At 40.0% G+C, this 25529-nt stretch overlaps 1 protein-coding gene across 12 annotated transcripts in view; it reads left to right on the top strand.

The window, feature by feature from the left end:
- DTNB (dystrobrevin beta) overlaps positions 1–25529 on the top strand; it is a 199838-nt gene that overhangs the window by 40820 nt on the left and 133489 nt on the right. For all 12 annotated transcript variants that reach the window (XM_062622632.1, XM_062622631.1, XM_062622640.1 and 9 more), the window contains 3 exons: positions 3036–3141; positions 9655–9821; positions 19286–19410. In XM_062622632.1, coding sequence (XP_062478616.1) covers positions 3036–3141; positions 9655–9821; positions 19286–19410 — 398 coding nt within the window. The remainder of the gene's footprint in view (positions 1–3035; positions 3142–9654; positions 9822–19285; positions 19411–25529) is intronic.

Below are 25529 nucleotides of genomic sequence, written 5' to 3' on the forward strand. Positions count from 1 at the left end.
GTGAAAGGGCAGATAGGTGAAGAAGTGTTGGTGATTGTATACCTTACAAACTCTTTCATTTCTTGGGTCACAGAGGGAATAATTCCAACTTGTTGACCACACAAAATGGAGTTTATTGGGATGCTTTTGGCAAGAACTGCATTCTCTGTGATGGCTTCCAGATGTATAAAGAGCTTCCAGTAATACTTTGCTATTCTAGGTCAAGTGGAGGATTCCACAGATGTAAGATATCATGTCATATTTTTCTTAAGACTTGTTCACTTGGCCACAGCCCCTGTATTTGTCAGAGATGTTGTATCACCATGACGTTCCCTGCCTTAGTCAAAATCCTTCTGTGTTAATGGCATAGCCTGTCCTGTTGTTGCAGAGGTGTGTCCACTTTACATCTCATTTACAGAGCAGCTTAATTGCAGTGTTCCTACTGAGCTGAGACATTTGCTTCTGAGACTCAGGAGCCAGGAGCTTGGCTGCTGTACGGTCCAACTGCACATCGTTCTATTGAAACTCAGCAGCACAGTCTATACAAGCAGGCCTGGGTAGGCACTGGTTTGTGCATGCCTTACACAAAAGCTTTGCTGAAGTACTGGTTGACTTAGGCTTTGCCAATAGCATGGCTGATAGTTAAACTAGATAGATCACAAACTTAACAGTGTCAGAACAATGTACAGTTGCTAAAGTGAGCAATAAGGATATATTAAGCACAAGGTGGTCTTGTGTATAAAGAACGACATAAGCATACCCTGATAGAGCACAAGACACAGAATGGTTAGAGATACAGGTGAGGTTTAATATACAACTCTTTGGACCAGTATAACTTGTTTTGACTGCTGTAGAGTTATAAATCATGTATCTTTATGCAGGCTCAGGGGATGTGGTTTTGTGCCACATTTCCCCGCATGCATTTTGTGGGGAAATACATGCATTAACATCTTGTTGAAACAAGTGTGTTGGCAGTTTAACAGTAAAACTGGCTGATTTTTTTTTTTTTTTTTGCTATTGAAGCAAGCCTATGGTGTTTTTCTAAATACAAGAATAGCATTGGTATAACCTGTCTCTGCACTCACCTGCAGGAAGATCTGAGGCTGCAGAGCTATTAAAACAAGTAGGTATGCTAACAACAATTGGTAAAAACAGTTATTAAAATGGAGTAGAGTCAGCAGGTATCACAGAATTTATCTATGCAGAATTGCATTTGTTCTCCTGAGGAGCATTTGACCCTCATGACTGATGTGCCTTCACATTTACTAATTTTCCATTTATGTTCTTGGAGTTTGGGAACTGCTGGCAGATTATTTAATTGTTGTTGCATCACAGATGGTGGCTGAATGATATTTTGTAGTTGTTCCATGGCTGGATTCTGAACCCAATAGGAAATGCTAGACCAGCTACAAGAAAGGGCTTTGTCTAGGCTCGTTCTCTGAGACATAATTTCTAGGAGGAGACTGCTGTTTGCTTTCAACTCAGCCATTAGTGCTGTTTGGTGTCAACTCAGCCATTAGTGTGAACACCTCGGCCCAGACAGACAAAATGTAGCAATGATAATATAGTGTGATTCTTTCTGGTCAATCGGTTGCAAAATATCCTACCTGTATTGGCGAAAAAACCCCAAAGTCTGTGTCCCCGACTGCCCTCTTTTGAGTTACATGAAGTTCCATCGCTCTCTACACAGGCTTTGACAATTCATACAGTTCACACTGTGCAAAGGGAACTCATTGATTTTTTTCTTTTTTTTCTTTTTTTTTCTTTTTTTTCTTTTTTTTTCTTTTTTTTAGGAATATTCTTGTATATAGCAGAAGGAAGATCTCCTGCTACATTTAGGTGGTTCTGCTACTGTCCGTATCATATATCACTGTCTAATCATAGCTTGGTTTGGGTTGGAAAGCTCCTTAAAGCTCATCTAGTTACATCCCTCTGCCACAGGCAGGGACACCTTCCGCTAGATCAGGTTGCTCCAAGCCCCATCCAACCTTGCATTGTTCACTGCTAGGGATGGGGCAGCCACAGCTTCTCTGGGCAAACTGTGCCAGTGCCTCACCCCCATTCACAGGGAAGACCCTCTTTCTAATATGTAATGTCAATCTACCCTCTGTTAGTTAAAAGCCATTCATTTTTGGCTTCATAATTGCAAATGAAAGCTACAATTAATTTCACAGACCCTAGAAACCCAGCCTGGCTTTTCCTCCAGCCCTCCTTGCCCTCCCTGTTGTGGGTGCTCTTTGGAGTAGCACTGCCATATGCTAAGGTTAGATAAAGTACCACCTGACCCTCTGGCCACCTGCCTGTGAGAGGTTCTTACACATCTCACTGCTTGTGTGCAAAAGCCAACATGTTCTTTCTTTGTATCCACAAGATTCTTCACTGGTTTTCTTACCTGTTGTCTCCATCTGCTTGTATTTGCAGCAGCAGTTTTCTTTTGCTCACTTGAATCCAAAACCTTAGGAAATACTACTCTTCACATGGCTGACTTCCCTCTCCTAATGATTTCATTTCAGTTTCATTCTTAGTCACATTGCTTAAAATCTTAGTCTGGTTCTCCCCTTGCCTCTTTTTTTCTTGTTTTGACTTAAAAAAAAAAAAATCATTTATTGTATGCATCCTGGATGAATATTCATTGTAATTACTCTTTTATGTGTCTACTTTTTAGTCCTGACTGTATGTTTGAAATACCATCTCCTGCATTAAATAACCTCTGCTTACATTTGTTGTATTCCTCTTCAGAATAAGAATCCTTAACTGCATCTGGGGAACTAATCCAGACTGACCAGTCCTCCATTTCTTGGAGTTTTCTGTTCATTTGTATATGTTTATTTTTGTATGATTATATCATGTCTACACTAAAACCTTCTTTGTGTTGTTACTGCTTGCCTAACATAGATTGAAACTCCCTAAGAAGTTGTGATTTTTATCTCTTTCTAGCATGTGAATTGTTTCTGCTAGACAGAATTGGAGTCATAGAAAAATTTTAAGGCTGAAGTAGTTTGGGGTATAGTATTTTTTTTTCTTATAATTAAGTTCTATTTCTCTTTTCTTTGCAGAAAAAGATCATGATAAACATGTTTTTAGACACATTGATGGCTGATCCACCTCCTCAGTGCCTTGTGTGGCTGCCTCTCATGCACAGACTTGCCCATGTTGAAAATGGTAAATGGAATATTTTCTTGTTTGAAACATCTGGTCAGAGCAGGGTTTCTGTTCAAACTATGTAAATGTGCTATCCTTTCTCAAGTAACAAAGCACATATGCCTTTGTTTTTCCTACTGTAATGGTCTCAGTCCCAGAGCATTTAAGCCCAGACTTTTGTTGGAGGGAAAAGGAATGAAGACTGATTCTTTATGAAATCACCAGCACCAATCTAGAGCAAGTTTAGTTTCAGAATTCTAGCATCACTGATAGCAGAAGATAAAAAAACGAGTAGCAGAGAAACAATATTCTCTAAATGTTCCTGTTCTGAAACTCTTAAAACCCTTCACTTGAACGATGCTGTAACATATGTTTTCAAGTGCTGACTCCCCAAGATTTTGGTTCCTATTCAACTGTCTGTCTTAAGTAGCATTTGAGCACATGAGTCACTTCAGTGCTCGCTACGGGAGGTAAATCCTGAGCTCCTCTGGCTTTCAGGCCTTTTCTTAGCTAAAATTCCCTGGCTTTACAGCCAATGGGAAGTGGTTAAGGAGCAATAAGGGATGGAAAATGGAGACTAACAGTGAGAAAAGAGTAGTGGAAGAGTCAGCGGCTGCAAGGGCTTTATGGAGTTCAGGGAAACAGAAAGGTTTCCTGCAGAAAGTCATGCAAGTGTATTGAAAGTATTTGTTGTTTATAGTGGAAAAAAGGTTTAATTTCTTGTACAGTTGCACTCAGCATGTGTGTATGGTGTTTTGTATGTGAATTCTAGAAAAAAACCTCACAACTTTTCTTTTTCTTCACCCATAAACTCCATCTTTTGTTTCTTTCCCCACAGAGTAAAATCATCCTATCATCCATCAAAACCTCTGCCGTACTAGTTGTTGCCTCTTTTTCTATTTAATGTACTCATAGTAATTTCAAGGTGTATAGACTTCTTCCTTTTATGACACAGGTAGATAAACTCCAACCGCTGGTTTTGCCTAGCAGTTTACAGGCAAGGCTCAGCAGGACTAAGTTTTCATGATCTGTATTCCATTCTCTGTTTCTTGACATTTATGCATGGTTAAGTGTTGCTGTGATTTTTTTTTTTTTTTTTTTTTTTATATATGCTGGGTTTTTGGCATTTGTTTCATTGTCTTCTCTTGATCCTCTTGCAAAGCATATCTGGTTGTGAATTTAATGTGCATTTGTTCAGTAGTGAACAAGACTGGAGTTATGATGCCCAATGGGCCTTCTTTATTGCAAAAGAAGAGAAGATGAATTTCCCCAGTTGCTCTATGTATTTACAGACAGTTCCTGATAACTGGGGGTTTCATCAAAAAAGTGGGTGTTTTTTTAAAGAATTTTGAAAGGAGCAATTTCATGGAGACAAATCTCACAGGAAAGCTTACCAAAAGGTGAGGAGGTTGACTTGTTAAAATATTAAGTTAGACTATGGTACTGCAGTGTCTTTCCCATCCTGATGTGACAGTTTGCATTAACAGAAGGGCAACAGTGACTTTTTGCTTTCTTTTTCCATCCTCTTACCCTTGTAAACTTTTACTGCAAGAAAAGCACATAGGCTGAAATAAATACGGTAAAGACAGAGACAGGAAGATTGTTCATATGAATTACAGGTCAGGATAGAATTGCACAGAGCTAAGGCAAGAATGAAATGGTTAAACATAAAGTTTGAACAGAAGTGACATGATGGAAAGATCTGGAGATAATCCATAGTCTGATAGTTTTTTCTGCTTGAAAGTACCTGGAGCAAATTATTAGATGCTGAGTATAAAATCATCCTTACAGATTAGTGTATGCATTCCTGCATTATCTGGCAGCATTATCCTGCATTATCTATGGCTCTTACTGTGCAATATGGCTGCTCTATAATATGCCATCTTCCTTGGGAGCAGTTGCATAAGTGTCCCTGTTGCTGATGTTTTCTTCCAAGCAGCAAGAGATTCTCCTCACTCGTCTCTTCTGCCAACCAGTCCCTGGATTTATTCCTGTGTTACACATAGGAGTCTTGTTACACATAGGTTTAGCATTCAGATTACTTCATAGCATAACTTCTAATGTTTGGGGCATTGGAATTATGTTTCTCATTCTTATCAGCCTCTTCTACAGTTATCTCCCAAGCTGCTTGCTGAATTATGTTGCCATCAGTAATTCATGCTACTGTTGTTGCTAAGTTATTACAATTTTAGCTTCCTCAAAAACTTTTATTCTGTTGCAAATGGTATTTTTGCTCCAGAGTCAGCTGCATTTCCTCTGCTGAAAAGTGCTGATTAGGAGTCATTGCAGCTTATGTACACAGGTATGTGGCAAGCCACAGCAGGCTCAGCAGGCAGGGAGATCAAGCTGGGATTTGGTCCCTACAGTAAAAGAAATTAAGGGAGGCTTGGTGTTGGGGGCCTGACTATGGGAAGGTAAAAACAGCAGTTTTGAAGGACTGAGACAGTAGAAGGAATGATCTTGGGATTACTGGCATGCATGGTAGCAAAAGAAGTGTTGAGGGAAAGCACAGCTCTGCTTACAAATGTGCCAGCTAAGGAAAAGCAAGGCAGAAACTTTTTAATTTTAAAGTCTGGAACGGGACATACACAAGGGTTCATTTTTTGCTATGGATCTGGATTGAGTATCTCCTATTAAATGGTCATTTTCAATGATTAAATATTTTAGAGTCATAAAATAGTTAGGGCTGCAAAGGACCTTAAGATCACCTAGTTCCAGCCTGTCTGCCATGGGCAGGGATGCCTCACACAAGACCATGTTGCCCTAGGCTCTTTCCAGTCTGGCCTTGACACTGCCAGAAATGGAGCATTTACCACTTCTTTGGACAACTGGTTCCAACACCTCACCTCCCTCACAGTATAGAACTTCTTTGTTTTATCTAACCTGAACTTCCCCTGTTTTAAGTGTAAACCCATTCCCCCTTGTCCTGTCACTACAGCCTCTGATGAAGTGTACAGTCCCTGATGAAGAGAAGTCCTGAAGTGACCTGAACAGGAGAGAAGAGAAATACATTTTGCAACACTATATTTTTTGACATTCAGAAATGAACAAAAAAATGTAATATCTACATTGGATTACACCACCTGCTGTTAAGGCAGGAAGGGAAGCTGGCAGGTTGGCACTGGGAGGAAGCATGCTGTTCCACTTCATTTATTTGTGTCCCAACCATAGCTAAACTTTGTCACTTTCAGAAAAAGGAAATAAAAGCAAAAACTAAGCAAGAAAAAAATCCAACAAACAAGCAAAAAAGTGCATCTTTTTTTTCTGTCTTGATGGCCAGACACTTTGCCCATGATCTAATAAGCTCCAATAATGATTGTTCCAATATTCTCTTCACCAGTCCTTTTGAGAGCATGCTGTTTGCAGTACATTGAGTGCTGTCACCATTATTATTTTGCCTCATGTTTTGTTTTATCAGAATGTTGTTACTGCTTTTTTAAATCAAGCACGTCAATTTCAAGTGTTTGATTCTTTGGTTCAGGACACTGTAGTACTGTTGTCCCCTTTTCATCAATAGTAATCTCTTCTAAATGCGTGGAGCCAGAGAAGATAAGAGACAATTTTGAAAAGGTGGGGAAGAAGAGACAAGATGAAGTGGTACTCAGAGGTACATGGAACATTGGGTGATGAGCTGATATCAGTATATTGGCTTTTATTAAGGTAGTGACCTAGTGCTCTGGCTTGGCGGGAGACAGCAGCCCTGCCCCACGCAGAAAGGGTATTGTGGGAGAGTGTGTGTTGAGGCATCTGTCTGTGCAAGAAAAGTCTTAAGGAACCTGTTACTTCACCCATCTTTCTTTCCAAAGGCAAATTCAAATGTGTGTAAAGGTTCTTGAAAGATTTGCTTCACTGCTTCTTAAAATTCTCCATCAAAATGTTTCAACACCTTCTTGGACTTGAAGCTGGGGTGAGATCAGTGTTTAAATATGCTTAGGGTGAGAAAGTTTTTTCCTAATGTTCTAGCATGAGTTTTTTCTTATTGCAGTTTAAACCCGTAAGTACCTGGGTTTTGGCCACTGGCTCTGGAGAGTGTACTGCTATTTTGTAAGTACCTCTTGCCTGTTTGATGATACCTTCTCACAGTCTACTCCTAGTGAAGATATCTACCAGATATCATTCAGATAATTCTGTTGCTTTCTCCTGTACATTTAATTAACCCACATCTTCTTTGAAAGGTGATGCCCCAAATCAGACATTGTTGATCATTCAGTGTGTTTATGAAAAATATTGACCAGCATGTGTGACCTGGAATAAAGCCCTTTACTCATTAGATGTTTCCATTTTGGCAGTTGACTGCTCTGTGGTCTTTTTCCAATGAGATTCACGTCCAGGTTACAGTTCTTTCATCTACTGTGTATTTCCATCTGTCGTAAGTACGCCATGGGAGACCAATTTAGTAAGAATTACCGAAGTTAAATGAAAAGCTGATGATATTTGATGACCGTTTCCTGTTTTCAAGGACACTTACTCTGTCATGGAAAAACATTAGGTTGATTTGGCAAACATTGTCCGTGGCTCATTTCTGTTGTTCTTCAGGTGGTTACAGTACTTGGCTTTGTATTTGTTCCAGAGTGTATTCTGCAAGCTAAAACAACGTGAGAAGTCAGTAGTTACACAGGTATAATTTCATACCTTTTTAAGGATCATACTTACAATTCTTGTCATGTCTCTTTTAAATCCCATGCTGGTTTTCTCTCATTCTGTTTTTGTAACTTTATTTCTGAATATTTTAACCCATGTTAACAGTTTGTCCCAGTTTTCACTTCTGTAGATTTCCTTCTGCATTTTAGGCTATTGAGGAGCTCTTACATTTTAGCCATATTGGTCTTTTACTGCAGTCTGCTCTTTCTCTTCACTGAGATATCTTATGCTTGTTTCTTTAGCACAACTTTTTTAAGGAACTGACAACTCTCCTAACTCCAACTTCCTGTTGAATTGTTTCTTCTTGTAGCCTACTTACTAAGTCCCATGAGTTTACTGAAATCTGCTGCATTGAAGTCACATTTTTCTCTTTCACTTCACAGAATTCACAAAATTACTCTGTTGTCATATTAAGATCACTTGTCATCATCTTTTTCAACCAGTTTCTTTTCTCCTGTTTGATACAAATCTGGAAGTCTTCCTTTCCATTGCTTTCTCTACTTTTTCATTAAAAAAAAAAGTCACCAGTTCCTCTACAGTCCATTCCCAAGGAGTGTTTGTATACTGAAATCCCCTACCATGATCTAGTCCTTCGCTTTATCCAGTGTTGCTAGTTGCTGCAGTAAAGCATTGTTCACCTGACCATCTTGGCTTAATTATCCATGGCAATTCCTGATCAGCAGGTTGACTTTGCTTTGATTGTTAACCATGTGTTTTCCATAGTTTTAGAATATGCATCCACTCTTGAGGTAGCAGGCACTTGAGCACTGTTCAACTGGCCAGACCTTTCTATAGATGCAGTAGCTCTATGTTAACTTCATTGCCCTGTGCAGTATTGCACGAAGTGTCAACTAGAACAGCTAAGTCATCATTTTAATAATAAATCAAACCTTCAGACTTTTTCTAATTATTTCTCTTACATCTTTTGGTAGTACATAACAAACTATCTGTGATTACTTATGCTCTAGACCCACAGCAATGCAAAACCATAGGCTCCTGTAATTCACCTCCACATTCACCCTTCCATTCTGTTTCCTGTGCCTCACCTTCTAAGATGCATTTCACATAGTAAGATATCACCTTTAGCTCATTCTCACATTCTTCTTTATTTTGTTCTTAAGACTTCTGTCCTAAATGGCGCAAGTCTGTGATTGGTTGTTCATGGGTAGAAGAACAGGGAAGAATCATTTATTTATTTATCTGTTTATTAGCTTGCTCCTGATGGTGACTCTGCATGGTCATACCTTATGTAATTTTCCAGTTCTCAAGATGTTAAGATTTAGAGGTACATCAGGCATTTCTTCAGTTTAAGCTGTAGAGGTACAAGAGGCAGCTCACTGCTGGGGAAGAGTGAGGGAAGTTCTTCAGGTGAGAGGTGATATGGAGCAGAAGTCCATTGTGGTGCTTTGAATTTGCCTCTCCTTTGAAAAGCACTCTCAGCTGGCTCTGGGGCAAAGGGATCTCCTTCAGCAGCAGTTAAGCTTTGCAATTGTTGCCTTTCTGCCTTTCCTGTCCACTCACATGTACTCTCAGTATTGTTGGACTTCTGTGGAGACCTCTGGGGCTGAGTATATCCCAGGAGGGGGAAATCTGCAGACAAAATACTGAATTTGTCAGGTGGAACTGCTTTTGAACTTGTTGGGTGGAACCATTAACTTAAGTTATGAGAACCATAACTTAAGTTAATGGTTAATCTCACTGAAAATACCTGCTCTGCACTCAAAATCCATGACCTGTCCAGAATAACAAGTTGGTTTAGTGGTTAAAATAACCTGAGGGGGGAGGAGTGGGCACTTTTGGAAGCTCCAATGAAATTTAATGGTCACAGGTTTCCTAAAGTTCACTTATTACTTTTTTTTTTTCTTTCCCTCCTCCCTCCCCATCTCCACTAAGTCTTCCATCCTGTGGAATGTTCATACTGCCGATGTGAGAGCATGATGGGCTTCCGGTACCGATGCCAGCAGTGCCACAACTACCAGCTCTGTCAAAACTGTTTTTGGCGCGGCCATGCAAATGGTCCTCATAGCAACCAGCATCAGATGAAGGAGCATTCATCTTGGGTAATTCACCTTTCTTTGTCATGCTGAACCAACCGCATCTGTACTAACTTACTCTGAAAGTTAATGTTTTAGTAGAACTGCACAGCAGAACTTGTAAACGTTTTTAAATAGAGAAAGCATATGAATAGGTAAAACTGCACTGGTTCTATTACAAGTAACATTAATTTATTGATGGTTTTCATGGTATTCGAAGTGCTGTTCAATGTACACAAGACAGCACCATCCTCCTCAGATCCTTAACATGTGCTCACTTCCCCTCTGCACAACAGCCCCACTTTTCTTATATTTTCCTCTCTTCTACCTTAAGAAGACTTAAGGTTGCTATACCTTTTCTCCCCAGAAAGGTAAAGCAGTTAGCATGAATGGTGTGCTACAAAAGGAACTTTATCCAAGTGACATCTTTAAATATAGTATTTCTTCAGGAGAAAAATTCAGTGTTGTCATTGTCCTGACAACTGCAAATATATGCATTGAAAACTCTTAACTAAAAAGCCTTAAAGAAATTATATGAGAAATAATATTCGGTTGGATGACTATGTGATAATCACATCTCAAGAAATAGACAGTTTTAGATATAAACCCCTATTTTATGGTGCAAGATTAAGCCCAACCTTTTACTAATTCAAAGAGAAGTTCAAATGATGATTGGATTATAATTAGTAATTATCTTCATGAGGAAGAGTCATTATAGTATTACTGTTTAATTTAGAAAATTGAGGCTTAGTACCATTCAGTAGTTGGAAGGCAAAGACAGGAAAATTTAGTCTTAAATATTGTCCCTTTTAAACTGCATGGGTAATAAACTTCTGGAATGCTTAATCTTAACTACCAGTAGATCATTATCCCCTAAAGTACATATAAATCCAGTCTGTATGTTTTAATACAAAGACCTATCTAAATAGTAGCTCCAACTCTAATACAGAGATTTCTTTCTGAAGCCCTGGATTTGCCGCAAGTCAGGCTGGATGGACATGCCCCATTCTGGTACTGGGAGCTGTGAACCTGCTTTGTTTCAGTGCTAACTTTTGAGGCATTTGATTCTTTATAGGCTGTACAGAATGAGTTGATTTTAAGCTATAATGTGAATTGGAGGAGTGAGAAGTTACATAAATGGAAAAGAAGGATGTGCAGACTTCTGTCACTCTTCTGGTAAATTAAACAGTGCAGGTTGTTGTGTGATTGGAATCTCTGGACTGTCAGAACAGTCCCTAGCATTAGCGTGGACTAAGCAGCTCCCAAGGTAAGGATTAAGAGTAGCTCAGGTGAGGAAGCATGCCTGCTAGACACCCTAGGGTGCAGCCATCTTGCTTTGGAGATCAGGAATTCACATTATCTGCCATCAGGACCAGGTAGTGGCTCTTGGAGCAGTTTCCTTCCATACTCTTCCCGTAGCAGGAGAAGGGGGAGTTACACATATAGAAGCAACACTTAACAAAATGCAGAACTGGAAGCCAAATTACTGGAAACAGCAGATGATACTGGGGATTTTGCAGAACAAAAGGAAAGGGTGTATGTAAGAAACTAATGATAGCTGGTAACCTTGAAAGAGGCTAGATTTTAATAGCTAATAAAAATATTGATACATTTGGTATTGAAAACAATTGGTCCAAAAGTCTGTGGAAAGAAATTTAGCAGCAGCAAATTTGGCTGTTTTGTACAGGAACAATATGCAGCTCCTTCTAGTTAAGAAATTTCAGCAGTAGGTGAAATGGAAGGAACACTTTTCAAAGATGTGCTTGTGTAAATCTGCCTGTAGGAGGTTTGTATAGCACAACTACAGAGTTACACCAGAACATGAGCCAAAAGAATAAAAGATACAAAGAGTGAAGGAGATATTTACATTTCTTGTTCAGCTTAGGCAGAACCCAAATCAAAGATGACATTTAGAAGCTAAAGGTTGTATCCAGGTGAAGCAAAGATGAAAGATGGAAACTGAGGACAAAAATGGAGAAGTTTTAATGAAATCTATCAGCTGGTGAGCTTGGGGAATCCCAAGTGTCGTCTTCATGTCAGTCTTCAGTAGGACACTTCTGCCTTCACTAGCTGGTGACTAGTACTCCTTGGGAGAAGGGCAGAGCTGAACCTGATAATAAAATGAAGAACACCCAGCAAAGGAAATGCATTTGAAGGCATCTGTTCTGGATGTTTTAAAAAAAAGATGCAGTTCAGTACAAAAATGGCAAAGGTCTCAGGTGGGACTAAGCAGACACAAAGTTTTTTGAAGGATGCACAGCTGAGGAGCAGCTCTGCAGAAAACAGGTTGAATGAATGCAACTGGAACTTGCATCAGCAGCATTGAACTTGTGGAAGAGCTATATTGGTGTCTAGAAAGGGAGATGTAACTGCAAACTACGCATCGTATCTTGGCATTGGTGCAGCCTCATGTGAAATAGCATGACCTACTTGCATGTTTGCTCAACAGTAGTATCTCACATGAAGCCCCAAAGACCCCTGCTGAGCAAAACTGAACATTACGGCTGATACTATAAAAAAAGAAGTTTATTTTTCCTGGGATTTCAATTCTGTCAGATCTAGTGCCATCTTGTACGGTGTGTTTTCAGAGTTTTGGAGCCCTAAGACCCAGAATAAGCACTAATAATAACTATTTTCGTAAGGTTCTTTTTCCTGAAATTCAAAAGTGCCTTTGATAATTTTCTATACTATAAATCACATAGTATAGTGCTATATATATATCTTTAAAAGTATATATAAATATATATATTTCTGTAGTAATTATATAAGGTCAGGTAGAAACCTTGTTTAGAAGGAGAGGTTTTGCTGCATGAGCACACTGCTTGTTGGGGCCTGTTTGGGGGGGGGAAGAAAAAAACTTCACATTTTCCTTCTGGGCTGTTTCAATTTTGTTTTATTAAATAGCCTTAAACACTGATTCATTTAGTTATGTACATGCAGCAGAACAGAAAATCAAATTGTTCATCTTGAAAGCATGTAGATTAGTCATTGTTCATTCTGTTTGTTTATTTTTGTAATCTGCTAAGCTTAAGCAGTCTTTGTCATCTATAAATTTCAGGTAAAATGTTTAACCAGCCAAGTTACCCTCGAGGCTTCTACCCTTGGGTGTACGGTTTGATGGCTTATTATTAAGGGTAGTTGACTTAGACTGTTCTTCCTGCTATAAATAATGGAATGTTTGTTATTTATAGCCACCCTTAACATGTTGGAGTGTGTATCAACAAACCAACCCAACGTTTAGTTGTTTCTATAGTGATAATATCTATGGCTTCCGTTGAGAAGTCATTACACCCGGTACTAATCAAATCTACAACAAAAGACAGACCCTTTTATCTAGCGAGGTAAAGGCTAGCAATACTGTAAGTAGCTGTTAATAAGATTTTGCTCTCAGAATTACATCTCTTGTATTTCTGGTTCATTTAATTTCCCATTTAAACTACCTTAAAGTTATTAAAACTTTTTGAACATGTTTTTATTCAGTCCCTCATAAACAAGATGAGAAGGAACACAGCGTTAAACAGTGTGCTCTGTGTTCCGGTCATATTGCTGTCTGTGGGGGAACTTCCACCATCACATGAGCTCCTGTTTTCAAGCTCTGTGAAAAAAAAACCTGTTATAATTCCACATTTTCCAGCAGAGGGCATGCTGCCCCCGCGCACACAGAACAGCCCTGGACATCTGAGGCTACCACGTACTTGTTCTGCCAGAGCAGGAGGCAGGTGTGCGCACCTCAGCTTCCTCTAGCCTGGTCTAGTGGAAGGTGTCCCTGCCCATAGCAGGGGGGTGGAACTGGATGACCTTTAAGGTCCCTTGCTACAAACCATTTTGTAATTCTGTGATTCTAAGATAACTGGAGGAAAAGAGGGGGAAGAGAGAGAGAAACAGGTAACTTTAAAACCCCAGTTTTCAAGCAAATGTTCTTGCCAACCAAGTTTTAATTAATTTTTTATTACTTATGAATTTCCAAACCCATTGTAACAATTGCTTACTAGACCCTTTTGGTAGAGGTGGACATGATTTATGCATAGGCAATTAGAAGAAGTTAGGCAACTTTTGATAATGTAGTTTGTAGTTTCCAGCTTTTTAATTCATGATGGAAGAAGTATTTTTTTAAGAGATGTATCCTTTGGTAGGAAAGCAGGGGGACAGACAAGATCTGTAAACCATTCTGAAATGAGAGGGATCTGGCAACACACAGTACAGGTGCAAGAGGATTTCAAACACATGAAACATCACAGTTGCATTTTAGTGATAATTTCTCATGACTTTTGCGTGTAGAGAACAGTTTTGAGGGATATCTGTCAATAACAGCAGAAGGGGCCAGTCCATTTTTCATTTGGTGCACATACCTTTGTGTGGATCATGTCAGCTCCAAGAGTGATGCTCGTCTGGATGCAGGCACAGCTCAGGTTTGCCTAAACTTAAGAACATACATACTCACCACTTGCCATGTGTTTTATGGGAGGTCTCAGTGTAGTATGTTACTGATCTCCCAGGACAGTAAGCTGATAAAAATAATGATTGCTTATTAAACAAAGTGTAGAATTCAGGACAGTGCTTGCCTGATGTACTAATGATACGTTAACTAAAATAACCAACTCCGAGTGCTTGGTTTGCATTTCATTCTGAGGCTGAGTGCCATAAGAAGAGTGCTTCAGTGGTTAATAGGAAAGGTATTTTAACCTTATTTGTACTCTAAAAGTGGAATGTGAAAGCGCCTGAAGAGTACACTGCAGAGCCAGGGTCTTCAACTTTTTACGTTACAAAAGGGAACAAACATTCCAGCCTTTCTGAAGTATTTATTTTACTTTTTTTTGAGCTTCCTCTGGACCTGGAGAAGCCAGATATTGTTGCTGGTAGGTAGACACTGTTTGGGATCATGACAACTCTTTGTGAGTGTTGCTACTCGGGAACCTCAGTAGCACTGCTGAGGAATGTGGTTCTGCAGCTCACTGCTGTGGTAGCTGTGGAAGGCGTGTGTACCAACAAGCACTGTGCCTGCAGAAAGACAGCTTGTGTCGTATTTATGTGTCCTGTTCCAACCTTGGCTTCCTGATCAGCTGAAATATTAATTAAATGTATCATCTAGAAAGTGGTGGTGGAAATGATGTTGCAGACACAGCTCTGGTTATCTGGATTCATACCTAATCCAGTAGTCTGCCTCTGACTCCAAACTTTGTGTTTTAGAAGACAGGAAACCTGGAGTTGTGTATCTCAAATAACCAGCTCAAGAAGGGAATGTCTAGTAACTGCATGCTGAATTATGACTGTTTAGAAGATTCACTGATTCCTTATACATGGTAGCTGGTGGCTCTCACAAGTTCTCTTGTCCTGTGCATGATGAAAAAGAACCTAAAACTCTTTCCTTTGTATATTTATTAATTGACTTGAGGAAAACTTGAGTATCCTCCACTGATAGGTCTAGATACATAAAAGGCTGAGAGAGTTTGCTGAAGAAGAAATCTTAGAGAGACTGAGATTTAAAACTATTTGTTTTGTGCTGAAAAACAGGAGTTCAATAAGAACCGCTGCCGTTGTTCCTTGCTAATGTGCTTAGAACTGCAAAGCGCTGCCAGCGTATTGCTAGAGCCAGATTGACACCTGCATCCTGTGAACCTTTTGGAATGCTGCGGAAAAGAAACCTTTCATGAAAGCCTTATGGCTTAACATTTTGGAGGACAACCAAAACCATGAACACCTGTGTCCAGAAAGGTTGCTTTGGCATCATCTTCAGATAAAGAGCACATACGTCAGTTATGTGCCTGATGTTTTTTGAATCATCAGTCAGTTACCATCAGACTGATATAATGGCTGCAGTAGTGTAACTCCTGCTGAGTCATGTACTGTGCCCATGTAGGAAGTAAAACAAAATGGATTGCCTGCTTGCTGCTCCCAGGGGAGTGTGTGGAGAAAGCTGAAGGCAGAGCAGCATGTTGTCAGCTGGTTTCTACAGTTACGCTTCTGTAGCAGAAGGCAATGTTGAGTGCTTGAAAGCCTCTGAAAATAAAGGCACACCAGACCATTCTCCCATCCAAAGCTGAAAATAAATAAGACCATAAATTGGACTCTGGAATGTGTGAAACCTTTTTCAAAGTGTGAAATTCTGTATTGGTTTTAACTACCAAATTTATTAATACTGGGGATTTTGCAGTCATACATCCAAATTCCCAGCCGACTGAGATCCTGTTATGACAGATACTAAGTTGCAGATACTTCATAAAATATGATTTGTCTTCAGCTATTCACATCACAAATATAAAGTTGAAAAGAAACAAGATGAGCAGCAGGGGAGGAAGAAGATGGTAAAAAAGCAGCAGCGCTAGTGGTGGGCACATGGGTGGTAGTAGCTGGGAGGTTTCCAGTGGTGGTGCCAGTGATGGGGAAGGGGACTGTGAGTCTGTGGGTTTGCTTTGGTGAAGAGGATTGTGTTACCCTGGGGCTTCCTGGTTTTGTTTTCTGCTTTCGTGAAGGAGAGAGTATCCTGTCTTTGCAGAATATGGCAGTGCCTCCAGGTGATTTCAAACAGGCAGGAGGTCAAGGTTAGCAACAATGAGGAGAGAGAAGTGGTTGTTATTAGAAATTTCTACAGTAGAACTCATCCAATTGAAAGAAAAAGCAGCTATTTCCCAGGGAAACGAGACGCATGTAAGAGGTCTACTTGCTGGTGAAGCACATACTCATTCACCCTGCCCTGCTCTCCTCACTGCCAGCTGTGCTGAGGAGCATCATCAGAAAGTTGGGATCAATGGAAATTATCTTTCCCCTGTAATTTTCAGAAAGCAAAGCTGCAGCAGTGGCTCAGTTGTACAGCACTCTAGACAATGCTGTATTTGTTTGACAAAATAAATGGTGGGATAGCACAATAGGATATTGTGTTTCGTACCAGAATGGGAAAAAAAAAAACAACCCAAACCTTTAAAATAGCCTAAAAGTACTGCAAGGGGAGGTCGCAGAAAAGGCACACTGAGAATAGATGGTCTGTGCAGAAACCAAAAGATGAACAGGGTAAAGAGTAAAGTAGGGAATACTCTAAAAGGAGAAGCAGAGAACAAATTGAAAGAGAAATAAATGTGGAATTGTTGAACATGTTGAAGAATTAATTTAGTAAAATAAGAATTTTACTTTTGGTATCGCATTTGCGTACATAATTTAAATTTTACTGTGGACTTAGTAAGAAGTAATATAAAGATTGGATTGTGTTTTTCGTGTGATTTCAAAATACTTAAAGGCTGGGGATTATCTGTAGAATCTTTCAGAGTGAGAGTGCTGTGCACTTCAGCACTGTTTGCAGGGATCATCCCTTGATCGCAGTCTGCCAGGTTTTCTCAGCACATGAGGAAAAAAAGAAAAACGAAAAAAAGGAACCCATCAGTTTACCACCAGGGAGTCTTTTTAGCACTTACTATTTAGTGAATCAGTAAGCTGAAGTGCTTCTGGAGATGCTGGTTTTTTGGAGCTCCCTATAAGACCGTCAGCTGAAGCAGTTGATTATCTTGCCATCCTTACTACTGAAGCCCTTGCTGGTGAAAGCAGATAAGAATCTCACGCCCATAACAAGATTTTTGCAGTGGTAGTTTGGTAGGGCCAAGACTTTTTGTCTGCAAAACCTGAAGGGTAACATATTGGGAAGAGCAGTTGTGCACTCCACCAGATATCTGAGGGCTGTTAGATGGCTTTTGCTCTCCGTGGCCTTCGTGCGTACTGCTGCTCCACAGTTTGGATGTGTGGGCTAATGAGTAAGAGTTACAGAATCTGAAAGGAATTAAGCTGTAACATATTGAGTAAATGGTTTAATTTGTGAAAAGTATGGTCTTAAGGTGGTAACCAGGCCAGGGTACAGTTGTAAAGCAGTGTGAGGTGCTGATGGAGGCACATTACTGGAATTTGATTGTAGCTACCACTTGAATCTTCTTGGACATGTCCCTTGAAACCCAAAGCAGTGCATGGTTCTGTGTGCTCCAGGGATGAATATGATCATGAGTAATTCTTTATTTTTTTTTTTTTTCCAACACTATAATCATCATGAATTCAGAGGCAGCCTCCATTCATGGTTTTTAGAGCTCTCTGTTAGCATTGACTGTGAGTTGTATGGTGATTGAAGGAGAATATCTTCAGTTAAGGACCAGCTGTCCTAGTATGTTCTCACAGGCATCCCACTCTTCTTTCTTTTCTAATTTGAAAGGATTTTTCTCTTTTTTCATTGTTTTCCAATCGATATTAGTATTTTACTTAAAATGCTTCCCAGTCTACTATGAACAATGTAAATTCACAGAGGGAACAACTTTTGTACACGCAAGTTCTCCACCCAAAAAAGCCTTTATTGCCTGATTTGTGTTGCTAAAGCCAAGGGGTCCAGAGCTGAAGATTCTCACTGGTTTAATAATTACTAATTGTTTGTTTAATTTTTAGTAAATATTCATAAATGTTAGCAATTGCTAGTTACTGATTTCTATTAACTGTAACTGTATGTGTAATTCTTGTCCTGGGTAGCCTTGCCTCCTATTTAAATCGGTGTTAGTCTGAATTTTAATTTGAATGTGCATTAAGAATTGGTCCTAATTCCACTTTGGAATGTCTTACAGGAGGAGTAAAAAAGTTACATAGAAGTAATTAGCCACTAGGTTACACATACATGGACTGTTAGTGAGTTAGATCGGAAAAACAGGACTGCCAAGTGATTTCTCTCATAAAAGCGTTAACTGGCCTCCCGCATTACTGGCGTCACTTCAGTGAATGCAGTAGCATTTCAAGATTTAATTTTGTAAGTCATCTTCAGACTTAACATTTTAAGTGCCTGATTCAGGGCAGCTGTTGATTTTTGTGTGTTTGGCAACACTTGTCCCCAGCCTTTCACCTTTCCTTAGGTGATCCCGGCATAGCTGCTCCCAGGATATTAGTTAACACAACCAAGTGAACTTATGAAAGAAAATAAAGAAACAGGTTGTTCCGATCTATTCTAACACCGTGGTTCACCTTGGCTTTGCCCGCAGCAAACAAAACAGTTGCAAGTTGTCTTTCAAAAATCCTTTGCAAAGGATGAGGGGAGGGGGCACAGCACCAGCATCCTGGTGAGTCCCATAGACAGGAATGAGTGTGGAGCAGCAGCCACTGAGTCTGGGCACCAGGTCCTCTGTTCCCCCCTGCCCTCCCCTCAAAATACAATGCCTGTGTTCAGAAGTCATTGTAAGTATAAGAAATCCCTTAATTGGATATGATTGCCCCTTGATTTATTCCTGGTAGAAACACCAGACATCATCTTCATCTTACATGCTTTTGTTAAACCTCTTTCATTTTTTGATATTATAGCACAAAAAAACCTGCACAAAACTTGTTCGTGTGTGTACTAATTTCTTGGGTACAGCAGAATGTAGCTGGATATTTCTGATTATTCTAGTACAATGCATTTTTTTACACTTTTCTGTTATCTGATTGCATGCATTACCCTGCTGTCCAGAATGGTCAACTCATTTTGTCATTCTTTTCAAAAACAGAAATCACCTGCAAAGAAGCTGAGCCATGCAATTAGTAAATCACTCGGTTGCGTACCCAGTAGAGAGCCACCTCGTCCTGTATTTCCTGAGCAGCCAGAAAAGCCACTTGATCTTGCACATATAGTGTGAGTATCTATTTTGTTTTATTTTTCACTTTATCAGTGATATAAAGCAAGGTGCTTGTGGCTGTATTTGACTTTGGAATAGGCTAGCCAAGAGAAGCACTTGAAGGGGAATTATCAAGTTGCAGTGCTGTAACTGTTAAAGGTGTTTCTCTGAAAAGTGATTGGAAGCATATTGTTTTGATAAGAATACATTGCTAACAAGAAAAGAGAACTAGAATATGTTTGTGTGCAGTTAGACTAAGGCCTGGTTCTATATTCTGCTTGCATCCTCTAGCATTTCAAAGTACCATTCTTACCTTTTGCACACCGTATTGGATCAGACTAGTTTCTCATTTACTGTAGATTAAAATCATATAAGCAAAACAGTGTTGAACATACTTATTTGCAAATTAATGTTGCCTAGTCTTAATAGTAGCAGGATTTAGCTTGTTGTTGCTGCTGCTGCCTGGGAGCAATGGCTTTACGTTCTTACTTGTCTCACTGAGAGGTTTTCTGAGTTTCTCTGCGCAGCAGCATCGTTGTTACCTTTTCATTCTGACCCTACTGTCAAACCCATGGAATGATTTTAATGAAATACCATTGTACTGGTGTTGGTTTGAATCAGTCTGCTTCCCCAGTTTGTCAGTTTTCACATCAGAAGTAAAATCTGAGACAACAAAACCCAAACAAATTCTGTTACTGTATGTGCGAGATAAACTAAACCTCCAAATAGATCTGTTTTAATGTCCTACAGAGTCCTGAGAAGAAGCCTTTTTGTGTATCTAAGTTTAAGCACGTGCTATAGAGAAGAGTAAGGAGAGAGGAGTAAAACAAAGAGATATAATTTCTGTAAAATGGAGGACTCCCATTTTCACAAGTATTGAGTAATCTATAGTTCTAAGAGTAAGTGGAACTGATGCTCGTCTGGCATTCCTTCAACATCATTAATACCAGATTTATTCTTGAGTTGTTTCCTCTGGCACACTTCCTGAGTGAAGAACTGAGCTGTTCAAATCTGAATGTCTTCTAACCTCTGACAGTTCAATATCATGATGTGCTGCTTTGGCATTTTCTGTTGCCATCTGATTTGGATTGACTGGCTCTTCTGTACGCTCCTTTTAACAGTTGTGGCAGTCGTTAAGAGAAAGCTGGAGGCTAGCTTGTCAAAGTATTGCAAAGGTGAGAATTGCAAAGCTTATTGTAGTATGATAAAACACTGGTGTTGGCTTTCTTTTGTGAAAAGCATAGATGACGTGTAACTTGACATGCAGAGTAGTTGCAACGCTGAACTCCTTAACCACGTAGTTCTGAGCTTTACCAATTTCTGCTTAGCTGTGTGATTGTTTTCTGCAATTCTTGCATCACTGAATATTTATAGACTTTTATGCTTGGTGTAGTTCTGTGCAGTGAGGGGAGATGATCTGATTTAATGCAATAGAATTGTGCTGATTTTCTCTGTGAAATTGCACTCTTAAAAAAAAACCAAACCAACCAACCAACCAAAATTCTTGTTATGCTGCTGTTCAATCCAGAGCTGAAGTCTGGGCTCTGCTGTAAATGAATGGCTTATCAAGCCCACTGGACAGGGTTGTACACTGTCCACGGAATCAGCCCCATGCCTTAGCCAGGATGTGTCATGGAGCTTGTCACTCGCCTTTACTTCTGGATTTTCTGTAGTAAGGGTTCAGCCTCACAAAAAAAACATTTCTTGTTTAAAATCTTATCAGCTCATGAATCTGTTCACATTTTTTCTTTTTAGATTTTTTTGAAATCCATGAACATTCACAAGAGAAAATTAGCAGTTTACAATGTACTACTTCTATTTAAAAAAAAATAAAAATATGTAATTGCATAAGTACAGTGTATGAAAACAATTCCAGCAGTGGCACTGTACCCGCCTGCATTAAGGAGGGCTGCAGAACCTGATCCCAAAACTACGAGCCAAAGTTTTTCTTCTGACAGAGGTTCCCAAGTTTCTTTCTTTTGCTAGGACACATTAATTTATTAATGGATCAAAGAAGTTTCAGTCCTCAGCTGGACAGAGAAAGGTGAAGACAGAATTAGGTGGCTTACTTTTGTATTTTGTATTTTTAATACATGACCCATTAAAGGTGCTTTTAGAGAAACTGATTTTTGTTTCCAGTTGGTAACAGCCTCTGCTTCAACTTACACAGACAACATTGCCTTTTTCCTGTGCCCAATCGCATGAGGTAGCAAGGTGGGAGCTGCTAGGGAGATGCTAGTGGGGTTCTGCTGGGCAGAAGGGAGCTGAAGGCACACTGGGTAGCCTTGCAGGAGCATATGGCCCTGGGGACATGTGGGTAGGGGTATGGTGCAACATCCTCTGCAGTCACTGGGACTGCAGCCTGGATACTCCTGGCAGCAGCAGGACAACTTGGAGACATCTGCTAATGCTGCCAACTTTAATTTAAAAAAAAAAAAAAGTGCCCTAAGAAACCAAAGTATTGGGAAATTCTGCCTAATATTACAAGGGCAACTCCAGGAACAACCAATAATGGTCTGATGTAAAAATAATGGAAGTAAATTATTTATGTCATACACTAAATCACATTAATATAATGAGGTCTCCAGGGAGACCTTACTGTGTCCTTAAGTAATACCTTAAGGGGGCTAACAAGATATCTGGTGAGGGACATTTACAAGGGCATGTGGTGACAGGACACAGGGAATGGCTTTAAACTGCCAGAGGACAGACTTAGATGAGATTCTAAGAAGAAGTTGTTCTCTGTGAGGGTGGTGAGGCCCTGGCACAGGGTGCCCAGAGAAGCTGTGGCTGCCCCATCCCTGGCAGTGTTCAAGGTGAGGTTGGACAGGACTTGGAGCAACCTGGTCTAGTGGAAGGTGTCCCTGCCTGTGGGAGGGGGGTTTGGATCTGGATGAGTTTAAAGGTCCCTTCCTACGAAGCCATTCTATGATGAAAATATAATTAACATAGGACAAAAAAGACCTACTGGGTTTTTTATATAAGTGATAACCTTTAGAATTTTCTGTGTAAGAGATACAATGTAAAACAAATAAATTTTTTTTTTTTTTCGTTTTAAGAGCAGACAATCTCCCTCCCCCCTATTTTTTTAAGTGTGAAAAGTAACATAGCCAGTGGTGATTTTTTTAATAGAACTTAACTCATAAAGAGGAATCACTTAGGGCCACAATGAGTCACCGTTTAGGTGTCAGTGGTCATGACTTGATTACATTTGTTTCATGTAAACAAGGTATGCATCAGCATCTAACACGGGCTTTGGAAGAGATTGTCTCACAAAGCTGGAACCAACTTCAGCTGAGTAAATAAACTAAAATATTAATAACTAGGAGCAGTTTAAGGATACGTGGCCGAATGTTCCAGGGAAAGAAGGCTTGGAAGGGAAGAAAAAACAGCTTTAGTCATCAAGGGAAGGAGAAAACACAACAATTGATAGTAAAGAATGTAAACTGATGGTTTACAAGTTACTGGGGAATGATTTCCAGGTTTTGGTCTGGCAGGGGGCTGCAGCTGTGCAGTGTAGTGACAGAGCAATTCTGCCTTCCAGAGATAATGCAAAAGGATGTATGACTGCACTGCCTATGTTCATGGCCCAAACTGCATTTTGAAAGAATTTCTTAATTTGGATGCTTACTGCTGGTTGTTAATATGTCTTGGAGCACTGGAAGAGAATTCATATGATCTCATTTCTTTTTCCAAGGCAGTGAGAGGGGTGTGTAGGGAATGGAGTCAAACAGGGCAATCTCTGACATGTTGTATTTACCAACAGGGCTTGGATGGTGAATAAAACAACAGAGCAGTAGATATTTTGTTGATCAGTAAATAAAAAGGTAACTCCTGCCAATCAAGCATAGGCTTTAGGCAATGTGGTATAGTCAGACTCAGCTTGTATTTTTCTTTATGAGATTAGTTTTGATTAATAAAGCGATATTGTTGGAATAATGCATTTAATATGAGCATTGAATAATTTGGAAAATAATAATCAATACAACACATAGACAGAAGATTGGAAAAAGAGTTATTTTGCTTATTGTACTCAATACGAGTGGGAAAGGAAGGTCACTGAGTAGGGATGTTCTCAAGCCGAGTCCTGACCTGTTCAAGCCTTGTTTCTGTGCTCTTAACATTGGTTTCCATGACCAGGAGGAAGACGTGTACAGTCATTGCTGATAGGCTGGATGGGCAAATGAGAAAAATATTGGTAGACTGGCAATGAAAAGGACAGTAAGCTGTGCAGAATGACTTGAAAAACATTTGGGGGGCATGGTATGCACTTGGTTGAATGTGTGATGTCCGGGTGATTTCGTAACCAAGGATGCTCACAGGACCTGCGTGCCAAGAGAAGAGGTGACCCTCTGTACTGGGTGGTGACAGGGCCCTGGGCAGAAAATGCTGCCCTTATCGCACCTGTAATCAAGCCAGGTGTTGAAAGGCTAAAGGGTTTGAGAAGGTTGATGAAAATTATTAAAGAACTGGAAATAGGTATGGGAAGATGCATAGCTTTACATCGAAAGGCTCCGCTAGTGCAAGGGTAACACACAGAGGTTAAGGAATGATATTACTAAAAATATCTATCCTAGAGAAATTAAATGTAATCCCAGGGTGCTTTAGCAGATAGGCTTAACAAAAGGCTCAGACCAACAGCTGAAGCTAGACACATTCCGAATAAAAATAAGAGCTGTATTTTTAATAGTGAATGTAAGCAAATAATTGTTAGAATTATAGAATCCTAGAATGGTTTGGATTGGAAAGAACCCTACGATCATCTTGTTCCAACCCCCTGCCATGGGCAGGGACTTCTTACACTAGACTATATTGCTCAAGACTCTGTCCACCCCAGCCTTGAACACTACCACCAGGGATGGAGCATTCACAACTTCTCTGGGCAACCCATTCCAGTGTCTCACCACCCTCACAGTAACGAACTTCTTCCTTATATCCAACCTGAACTTTCCCTGTTTAAATGTAAACCCATTAGCCTATGTCCTGTCACTACAGTCCCTGATGAAGAGTCCCTCCCCAGCATCCCTATAGGTCCCCTTCAGATATTAGAAGGCTGCTGTGTGGTCCCCATGCAGCTTCTCTTCTTCAGCCTGAACAGCCCCAACTCTCAGCCTGTCTTCGTACAGGAGGTGCTTCAGTCCCCAGATCTTCTTTGTAGCCTCCTCTGGACTTGCTCCAACAGCTCCATGTCCTTCTTATGTTGAGGACACCAGCACAATACTCCAAGTGGGGTCTCACAAGAGCAGAGTTGAGGGACAGGATCACCTCCTTTGACCTGCTGGTGGTGCTGCTTTTGATGACTAGATAACCAAAATCAGAAGTAGCAGTGGAATTTCCACCAGTGAAACTTTAAAACCAAGGGGAGATTATTTTTAAATAAAGTAAGAATTCCAGTCAGTCTTATATTCTGTGTTTGACAGAAGCTCAGTTACTGTAGTGTTTCCTTACAGCTTTATGAGATAGGAAAAGTGCATACAAAAACTTTTGTGTAGAGTCAGAGTCAGGAATTTTAGACTCCACTGCTAGAGCACCGTAGATATGCTCTATAAGGCAATTACGGATTTGCTTTACTTATATTTCCAAAAATAAGTGTTTCTGAAACTACCTCTCCCCCTCTCTACCTGCATTCCTGCAGCTGGGCTGGGTCAGTAATATGAAAAATGGAAATGCTGCTATTTTGGTGTATTCTGCTTCTTTTCCCTTTATCCCTCTCCCTGCATTCTCCTCTAGATTGTGAGCTGTTTGTAGGTGGGAGTTTCCTGGCTGCTAGAGAGTAATTCTGCATGAATCATACTCTTTAAGGAGTCAGTTTTCTGAATTAATTTGCTGGAACCCCCAGGCTCCAAGGGCTCCCCCTTTTTTAATGAATTAAATCTCTATGATGGGGAGGGTGGGAGTGTAAGGCATTAAAAAACTCTTTTTGGTTGGTAAAGCAGAGATTATATTTAACATGGATCAGTTTTCCCAGGAGAAATCATTCCAAGTTTTTCCTTACTGCAGTGTTATTTCAGGTTGTAACAGGATCATTTTCCCCTGGCTCTAGACCCATCAGCGCAAACCTCTCCCATCAAAGCCTTCATTTTAAGATGCTATCTGAGATGGGTGCTTTCGGTGTCACAACCCTGTTGCACAGGAC

This window comes from Pezoporus occidentalis, unplaced genomic scaffold, assembly GCF_034315485.1.
Source record: "Pezoporus occidentalis ecotype Australia unplaced genomic scaffold, CSIRO_AGI_Poc_V1 ctg244, whole genome shotgun sequence".
NCBI lineage: Eukaryota > Metazoa > Chordata > Aves > Psittaciformes > Psittacidae > Pezoporus > Pezoporus occidentalis.